Raw genomic sequence first — 10,000 nt, 5'->3', positions numbered from 1 at the left:
CATTGCGTCCATTAAACCCAAACATCATTTTTCTTCTCTTTACATCACGTAAACTGCTTCTCTTCTCCCATATACACAACCACAACCACCATCGCCGCTGCAACCACCACCACCACCACCACCACCACCACCACCACTACCACGACCTGTCCACCCTTCCTTCTCTCAGCCTATTCAAGGCCATCCCAACAAAACTTCTCTCGATTAACTTCTCTCTCCTCCCTCCCTCTCTTCCTTCAGGCTATTTCAGGAAAACTTTTATTCATTAACTTCTTCCTCTTTTCCTTCAGTCTATTTCAGGACATTCCAGGAAAAATTATCTCCTTTAACACACACACACACACACACACACACACACACACACACACACACACACACAAGCTCAGATCACTACCAGACCGCCCTAAGGAGACCTAACTAGTTTAGATAAGCTCAAATCACTATTGAACCACATAAAGAAACTCAAACAAGCCCTAACAAGCCTTATAAGACCAGATTATCCAAAGCAAGCCCAATAACCCTCGTAGCTAGCGTCACAGGGCTAAGGAGAGTTGTATGCAAAGATCACAAGCCTGATGTAACCCAACACAACCCTTTTTTCCTTTTGTACATCCCTTTTTTTCCCTCACCACACCCCTTATCATAACCACACAAGCTCAAATCACTCTCCTAATAAGCCCAGACGAGCACACTGACTCTCGTAGCGTTCAAAGTACATAACCCTGATTTAACCCGCGCGCTGCCGGCCACTTTTATCCTGAACCAACCCGTGCTGCCAGCCAATTTTGCATATTTTTTTTATGCTTTCAAAAAATCCTAAATCATGTAAAAATAATGAAAACACGTTGTCTTTAGAAAGGAAAACAAAAAAAAAAAACAAAAAAAAAATCACCTGAGAAGTTGTCTGATGTTGGTGCGCATATGGTGTGATGCTGATACTCGTAGTGTGCTCGGTGCTATCCATTTTTAATCAACACCAGTATTCGTAAATTATGTTAAGTGACCTCGGTAATGGATTATTTGTTTATATATTACATATATCAACACTATCAATATGCATAGCCTATGCATAGGTAGGCTACTCGTATGATAGTAGTGATTGGTACATTTTTACATTTTCACTCAGCTGTACATAGTCTTTGTCATGTACAGAATCATCATCAGACATGTCTGATAACATTTCATAACTACTAGAAGAAAGTAAAGCAGAGATAATCTCATTACACAACCCACGGCGGCGCGCCATGACTGCTTTCTCCGGTGGTTGTACAAGCTCTCATGAGTCTGACGTGATCGCCGCGCCGCGCGCCGCCTGGGGGCCACTCAAGGAGCATACAAACAAACTAACACATTCAGCGCGTAGGGTGGAGCTTGGAGTATACTTAGTGTGTTTTTTATAAAGTTATTTAGACAAATAAACATACTAGAATTTTTTTAGATTGCCGCCGTGAATATACGGCGGTGGCACTGAGCGCGGGTAAGCTAGATGCCGTAAATTTACGGCGGTGGCACTGCGCGGGTTAATCCAACACCTAAGCCCTTTATCGTCTAGTATACCCATCTTTTTACCCCAAACCCTTTATCGTAACGACATAACCCCAAATCATTCTTCTAGACACCCTTAATAACACGTAATAAGCCCAGTAACCCTCGCAGCGTAGCGTCGGGGGCTAAGGAGTGTTACATGCAAAGTCCACAAGCTTGATTTAATCCGTGTTTACACCCTGCCTAGCCGCGCCTTAGTCTCCGGCGGCTGTTCAAGGCTTAGTGGGGCAGTGTCTTGGAGCGAGGCGCACGTGGAGTGAAACATTGGCTAGTCAAACACAAAGCGGCGATATTTCAAGCCCGACTACTCTCTTTTAACTGAGGGGGAGGAGGAGGAGGAGGAGGAGGAGGAGGAAAAAAGGGGCCTCGTACATCCTTTTATTATTTTGTAAAATGTTCTTAAAGGGAGAAACTGTGAGGCAAAGGCAATTATTGTGATGTATCTGACCTAGGGAGAGGAGGGAGAGGGGAGACTGTGAGGGGAGCGAGGGAGAGGAAGAGAGAGAGAGAGAGAGAGAGGGAGAGAGTTATGGTGGGAGGGAGAGAATTACTGGTGGGAAGGAGAAGCGAAGGGAGAGAGAGAGTCATGGGTGGGTAGGAAGAGAGAGAGAGAGAGAGAGAGAGAGAGAGAGAGAGAGAGAGAGAGAGAGAGAGAGAGAGAGAGGGGGGGAGAGAGTTATGGTGGGAGGGAGAGAATTACTGGTGGGAAGGAGAAGCGAAGGGAGAGAGAGAGTCATGGGTGGGTAGGAAGAGAGAGAGAGAGAGAGAGAGAGAGAGAGAGAGAGAGAGAGAGAGAGAGAGAGAGAGAGAGAGAGAGAGAGAGAGAGGTACAATGACATGGTAGGTAGATTGTGAGACAAACAGCCTGAGAAAGTAATAGACAGAGTTGGAAATCGGTAAGTGTATGGTGTGTGCGATGTGGTCGAGGGTGGGAGGGCGCGGGAGGCGGGGCGGTGGGAGAGAGACTGATAAATGTAAATACGAGTAAGTGAATGGGATAAACTGGTGGAGAGATAGATAGAGGAGTCAACAAGTGAATGAAAGACACAGATGCAGATACGAGAAGGTGAATGAAGTAAATTGGTGAATAGATCAATAGATAAGGAGTCAGTAAGTGAAATAGATTAACTGGGTAAGAAGTCTGGATGGAGAAATGAATAGGGAATCAAATGAATAAATGCGTTAATACAAGGAGTAGGTAACGTGGAAGCTTGATAGATTGATTAGCCAATTAGTGAATAAATAACTAAATACAAAAAGAAGGCAAGGTAAAAAATAATGAAACGTAAGTGATTCGAGTAAACAGGCTGATGAATAACTATATTAATAAACAAACATACGTGAATAAACTTTTTCTCAGGCAGCGTGGTGGGTGACTAGGTGAAGCTCGGTAGTCAGGCCATTAGAGTCGAGTTGAAAGAGAGCCTCAAAAGAAGACAAAGTAAATTAATAAATAGGGATGAGAGGTGGAGACTGCTAGGGATGTTTTACTGAGGGCCTGCCACTTGTAGGCCTGAAGGCTTCTTGCAGCTTCCCTTACGCCCTCAAAACGTGTTCATATACGAGTAGATGCGTAAACAGTTATATATTTGCTTTTAGTAGATACGCATGACATATAAGTAAGAAAACAAATATTTTAACTAAATTGCGAAAATAATGAAGAACTATGATGAAGAAACTTTGTCATGAAAAAAAAAGGAACAGAATGAATATCAACGGTTTTAAGGTAGTGGATAGTGATGAATAACACACACACACACACACACACACACACACACACACACACACACACACTTCAAACACATCACAAGAGGTGATAAAAAGAAGAAGAAGAAGAAACTGCAGTAATAATAATAACAGTACTGGAGAATATCAGCATAATTTGGATGGAGTGTTGCACGCAGCCTGCATGTTGAAGCGCCTTGGCCTCTCAGCAGGACTGTTTTCAAAGGCCACATAGATGATCAGTAGGATTCTCATCTCTAACTATTACAAGCTTAAACCCGTTATTTCTTATCCCATCTTGATTACTGACCTTGAGAATTTCGTTTGTTACCATTATTTACGTCACCAGTACCACAGAAAGACCTCATCAATCTCTTCTTAATCTTTTTTTGTCCTATCCTGACTACTGGTCTTGAAAATTTCGTTTGTTTACCGTTGATACATCGCCACTACCACAGAAAGATCTCATCAATCTCCTCTTAATCTTCTTAAGCGGCCCATACACGCTCAAATTTTTTGTCAAATTTTTTGATGTCAAATTATTTGACATGAATTTGATCGTGTGTGGCATAATTTGATGGCCTAAAAGGTTTGATGTCAAATCTTTTAATCATCTGATTTCAGTAGATATTTTTTTATTTGACATCAAATAATTTGTGCGTGTGTGGCAGCTAGCAATAGTTTGCGCAAATTAGTTAGTGATTGGACATAATCAGAGGAGGACGTGCACGGCTCATCGTCATCATGGCTCCATCGAAACAGGAAAAGAAATTTCTTCTTGAGCTTATTGATGTATATAGAAGTTTACCACAACTTTGGAACGTTAAAAGTGACTGCTATAGTGACAGAAATAAAAAAGAAATGGGTTATGAGACTCTGTTACAGAAATTCCGTGATTATTATCCGGAAGGGACGAAGGAGGAGCTGAAGAAGAAAATCAACTCACTGCGGACGAGCTTCCGAAAAGAATTAAAAAAATTCAAAGACTCAAGCAGATCTGGAGCAGGAGCAGAAGAAATTTATGAGCCGTCATTATGGTGTTTTGATGCTCTTTTTTTCCTGATTGACACGGAAACACCGGCTTCTTCACGAAGCACAATACAATCGAGTGAAGAGGGACAAAATGAAGAGGTAAGTGAAATTTTAAGCATACTGTATTTAGCTGCATTCAATGACAGTTGCACAGCTTATCCAACATGATTAGGTATTTAAACAAATTTCATAGTTATTCATGTCTATTTGCATCTAAAAGTAAAATTAGGTCAATGTCACATTATATAATTGTGAAAAGAAACAAATAATCAATAAAAAAAATTACATTGCTTCCCCTTTGCTTGCTTCTAAGTATATAACCTAACTGAAAAAAATAAAAGCGCTCACTTGAAGACAAAAATAAAATAAGTTATTAAAAAAATCACCGCATAATAAGGAAAAAATAATTAGGCTACTAAAAAATCTCCGCAAAATAAGAAAAAAATAAAGTAGGCTACTGAAAAACAAAAGCCCTAATCAATTAAGGAAAAGATATAGAAAATTAATAGCTATTACCATGTTTGTATAGTATATAAACTCTTTCTTGTCTAATAGGTTACTAAGAATTAGTCAATGTCACATTATATAATTGTGAAAAGAAACAAATAATCAATAAAAAAAAATTACATTGCTTCCCCTTTGCTTGCTTCTATGAAACCATTTTTAACTGCCAAGGAACCGATCCGAGGGTGGAAAAATAGTGCTTCATAGTATCTCGAGTAAACTTTGCTTTTTCTGACGAATTCCTGCTGAATATGGGACGTAGGGCTGCTAGTTCTCTCTGTTTAGAACGCCATTCCCCACTATGCAGCTCATGTGTGACATTGTCCTCCCAATCCACGCTTCCCGGAGCCATGTATCCGCTTGATTGTTTCCTTAAAAAGTTATGTAGATAGCAACATGTTAATGTGACAGTCGTTGCTTTTTCTGGTGAAAGCAACATTGGCCTCTGGAATACACCGAATCTTGAAACAAGTATTCCGAACACATTTTCAACTATGCGTCGTCCCCTGCTTAAACGATAATTGAAAACCCTTCTTTCCTGGTCCAAAACGTCGTTTCCCATTACACTGTAGGGTTTAAGAAGATTTTCATTCATTGCAAAAGCATCGTCGGCCACGAAAAAGTAAGGCACATCAATAGAGTCTCCTTCATGCAACGGTTCGGCTCCTGGTAGCTGTAGTTCGCCATGTTCCATCAAAGAACCAAATTTGGTATGGCTCATTACACCTCCATCTGAAACACGTCCGTTCATTCCTGCATCGACCATTATAAATTCGTATTTGGCATTGACAACTGCTAGCAGTACGATACTGCAATGTTTCTTATAGTTATAGTAAAATGATCCAGAGCCAATTGGTTTTTTAATTGAGACGTGTTTGCCGTCTAATGCCCCTATACAATGTGGTATATTCCAATGTTTATTGAAATCGTTGCTCAATTCTTTCCATTCTTCAGCAGTTTGCGGCATCTGGAAAATAAAAATAAAATGATTTTTTAAAATTTCAGATTGGCGATGACCAGGAAGGCACAGCCATACAAGAAAGGGTAGATGAAAGTACGAACCTACACACTGTTCCAGCTCAACCTGCAAAGCGTAAGAAATTGGCAAAGTTTTCTAATCGCCAAGACGAACTGATAGGCCTAGCATGTGAACATCTTCAGAAACCTGAAAATGAATTTCTCACATTGGCTAAAGCTTGGGCCAATGATTTATCTAAAATGGATCCTAAGCAATTGTTACTTGCAAAGAAGGGAATAAACGATATTATCTTCGAGGGACTTTGTGGAAACCTGCATCGACAGTCTGTGCAGATAAATCCCATCCCAAGTAGTGATACCAGTGAATATGCACCAAGTCCCTATGGGTCTAATTCCAACCCACCCTTCAGCAGTACGATGGTTCATCACAGTGATTATAGAGATGCTGTACCACAACAATACCCAAACATGGCTGCAAGGAACTGTACACCTATGTCACACAGTTCGGTGACGGATAATTCGGGTAATGCTGTAGATGGAACAATTGATGCAGGAAAATATTTTGGTAACTTTAACCCAAATGCATAGGTAAAATTCATATGAATGATCCAAAAGACACTAATTTACTTTATACGAGTAATGAATGTTTTATTTTTGCATTATATATTTTTTGTCAGAATGAGGTACATTTGAACATATATTGTTCATTTAAGAATTATGTATTTACGTTTATTTAGTATATTCTTCTGAATCTTTTCATTTTGTTATCATTCACACTAATTTACTTATACGAGTAATGAATGTTTTTTTTTGCTTTACATATTTTTGTCAGAATGAGGTACATTTGAATATATATTGTTTATTTATGAATTATTTATTTATGTTTACTTAGTAGGCCTATATTCTTCTGAATCTTTTCAGTTTGTTAACATTCTTCTCGCACAAGAATATGTTTATATAAAATTTCATTTCATTATTGTTATTCATAATTTAGTTCACTAATAAAAATGCATTGGAAAAATCAGCATCTTACCTTTATGTACGACTGCAAGCATGTGTTAATGGCGTTGCAAGTATCTATAACGATACCACCAATGGCTTGAGGAGAAATGGCACTCAGGAATTTCAGGTCTTCGAATGTGTTACCAGTAGCCAAGAAGCGGAGAGTTATTGAGAGTCTTTCAAATGGTGATATCGCACTACGCATAACTGTGTTTTCTTTGGTTATGTATGGTCTCACAAGATCTAATAGTTTGTCAAATGATTCTCCATCCATGCGAAGAAAGTTCTTGAAAACATCAGGTTCACTAATTCTTAATTCATTTAATAAAGGAACATGGCCAAATCGTTCACGACACAGATACCATTGCTGGGCCCACTTTCGTCTCTTTCGTTTCTGTGTGCTCTTCAATGCTATGCCAAGAGCCAACGCTGTATATGCATCCATGATGACACTCGGGAGCAAACTGAAAATTTGATGAGAAGTTTGAACGTGTAGGGCGAACGTCAAACCGTCAAATAATTTGACATCAAAAAATTTGACAAAAAATTTGAGCGTGTATGGGCCGCTTTATCCTATCATGACTACTGACCTTGAGAATTTTGCTTACGTCACCCTTCTTGTATTCTCTGTGGCAATGAAAGACCTATCAGATCCCTCTTTAAACAGACGCCTCACTGGAGACAAGTGAAAGCGTAAATCTAACTTGATCAAGATTTAAGCCATTATTTCTCTATATAATCCTGAAGAAATCACTCTTAAAAATATAACATATACGTATATTTCATGAGAATCTCTCTAATGCATTAGAGAGAGAGAGAGAGAGAGAGAGAGAGAGAGAGAGAGAGAGAGAGAGAGAGAGAGAGAGAGAGAGAGAGAGAGAGAGAGAGAGAGAGAGAGAGAGAGAGAGAGAGAGTAAATTATTGGTGTTTATCATATTTTTTTCCCATCATGTGCATTAGGGTCGCCATTCAGTGAGAGAGAGAGAGAGAGAGAGAGAGAGAGAGAGAGAGAGAGAGAGAGAGAGAGAGAGAGAGAGAGAGAGAGAGTAAAGGAGGAGGCAGTAGACACCTGCCGAAACGATAATTACTCCCAGTGAGGTGTGCAGCACTGTTCAGGGGGTGCTGTGAACTTATCATTAAACCCAGCTGTGACCTCACTGAACGTTTCCCTTTGTGTCTCACAACACAAGGGGGCAGTCACAGCCTGCCCTCTAAAGACAACTCTCTTCCTCCACACAAAACTACAAGCACCTAATAACACACACACCCTTCACTCAAAAATTTTAAAATCATCATGGCGACTCCTACACCAGCCTCGGAGTCCTCATCTGGGGAGGGGACCATAAATGTCCCCAGATCGGACTGCCTTTCTGTCGACTACCCTAAGTGTCTTGACACCCCCTCAACTTTTTCTTCATTAACTTCTGCAAAATTCGCGGTCTAAGATCTAATTTTCAATCTGTAGAACACCACCTCTCCTCTTCTAAACCTCATCTTCTTTTCCTCACTGAAACTCAGGTGTCTGAGGCAACTGACAGTAGCCCCTTTTCTGTTCCCTCCTACTTTCTCTATCCTCATTTTCGATCCAAAGCTGGATGCTGCGTTTATGTGCGCAATGACTTAATCTGCTCTCGTGCCCACGCTCTTGAATCTTCCGAGTTTTCCACCATCTGGCTACGACTACAGAGTCACTCTCATACTAAATTTATCTGTGCTGTATACCTCTCACCTAACTCCTCTGATTATAAGAAATTCTTTGACTACTTAACTTCCAAAGTGGAGCACATTCTGACCCTCTTCCCTTTTGCAGAGATCTCCATTCTTGGAGACTTCAATGTTCACCACCAGCTTTGGCTTTCCTCTCCCTTCACTGACCATCCTGGTGAACTAGCCTACAACTTTGCTATCCTCCATGACCTAGAGCAATTGGTGCAACATTCTTGACCTTTTCCTGACCTCTAATCCTTCTGCTTATGCTGTCACCCTTTCTTCTCCGTTGGGCTCCTCCGATCACAATCTCATATCTTTACCTTGTCCTATCGCTCCAATCCCTCCTCAGGATCCCCCTAAGCGAAGGTGCCTCTAGCGTTTTGCCTCTGCTAGTGGGGGGGACCTGAGGAGGTATTTTGCTGAATTTCCTTGGAATGACTACTGCTTCCGTGTCAGAGAGCCGTCTTTGTGTGCTGAGCGCATAACAGAGGTGATAGTGTCTGGCATGGAGGCGTACATTCCTCACTCTTTTTCTCGTCCTAAACCTTCTAAACCTTGGTTTAACACAGCTTGTTCTCGTGCTATACATGATAGAGAGGTGGCCCACAAAAGGTACTTAAGCCTTCCATCACCAGAATCTCATGCACTTTATATTTTTGCCCAGAACCATGTTAAGTCTGTTCTCCAACTAGCCAAAAACTCCTTCATTAACAGAAAATGTCAAAACCTTTCAAGATCTAACTCCCCTCGTGATTTCTGGCATCTAGCCAAAAATATATCCATTAACTTTGCTTCTTCTTTCCCTCCTCTATTTCAACCAGATGGCACCACTGCTATCACATCTATTTCTAAAGCTGAACTCTTTGCTCAAACCTTTGCTAAAAACTCTATCTTGGACGATTCTGGGCTTGTTCCTCCCTCTCCTCTACCCTCTGACTATTTCATGCCACGTATTAAAATTGTTCGCAATGATGTTTTCCATGCCCTCGCTGGCCTAAACCCTCGGAAGGCTTATGGACCTGATGGGGTCCCTCCTATTGTTCTCCGAAACTGTGCCTCCGTGCTTGCACATTGTCTAGTCAAACTCTTTCAGCTCTGTCTGTTAACATCTATCTTTCCTTCTTGCTGGAAGTTTGCCTACATTCAACCTGTTCCTAAAAAGGGTGACCGTTCTAATCCTTCAAACTACCGTCCTATTGCTTTAATTTCCTGCCTATCTAAAGTTTTTGAATCTATCCTCAACAGGAAGATTCTTAAACATCTATCACTTGACAACCTTCTATCCGATCGCCAGTATGGGTTCCGTCAAGGCCGCTCTACTGGTGATCTTCTGGCTTTCCTTACTGAGTCTTGGTCATCCTCTTTTAGAGATTTTGGTGAAACTTTTGCTGTTGCCTTGGACATATCAAAAGCTTTTGATAGAGTCTGGCACAAAGCTTTGATTTCCAAACTACCCTCCTACGGTTTCTATCCTTCTCTCTGTAACTTCATCTCAAGTTTCCTT

The 10,000-nt window shown here is 40.7% G+C and overlaps 1 protein-coding gene and 1 long non-coding RNA gene across 3 annotated transcripts in view; both read left to right on the top strand.

Annotated features, from left to right (window-relative positions):
- The window catches only part of LOC135098762 (uncharacterized), a 47,957-nt gene that overhangs the window by 7,879 nt on the left and 30,078 nt on the right, over positions 1–10,000 (top strand). The window lies entirely within an intron of this gene.
- LOC135098760 (uncharacterized) lies at positions 3,762–6,372 on the top strand. The gene is made up of 2 exons (XM_064001154.1): positions 3,762–4,401; positions 5,812–6,372. Exons 1-2 carry the CDS (start codon positions 4,015–4,017, stop codon positions 6,370–6,372), a joined length of 948 nt encoding a protein of 315 aa, XP_063857224.1. The 5' UTR covers positions 3,762–4,014.

Source organism: Scylla paramamosain, unplaced genomic scaffold (genome assembly GCF_035594125.1).
Source record: "Scylla paramamosain isolate STU-SP2022 unplaced genomic scaffold, ASM3559412v1 Contig79, whole genome shotgun sequence".
Classification (NCBI taxonomy): domain Eukaryota; kingdom Metazoa; phylum Arthropoda; class Malacostraca; order Decapoda; family Portunidae; genus Scylla; species Scylla paramamosain.
This window is presented reverse-complemented; position numbering and strand designations above follow the sequence as displayed.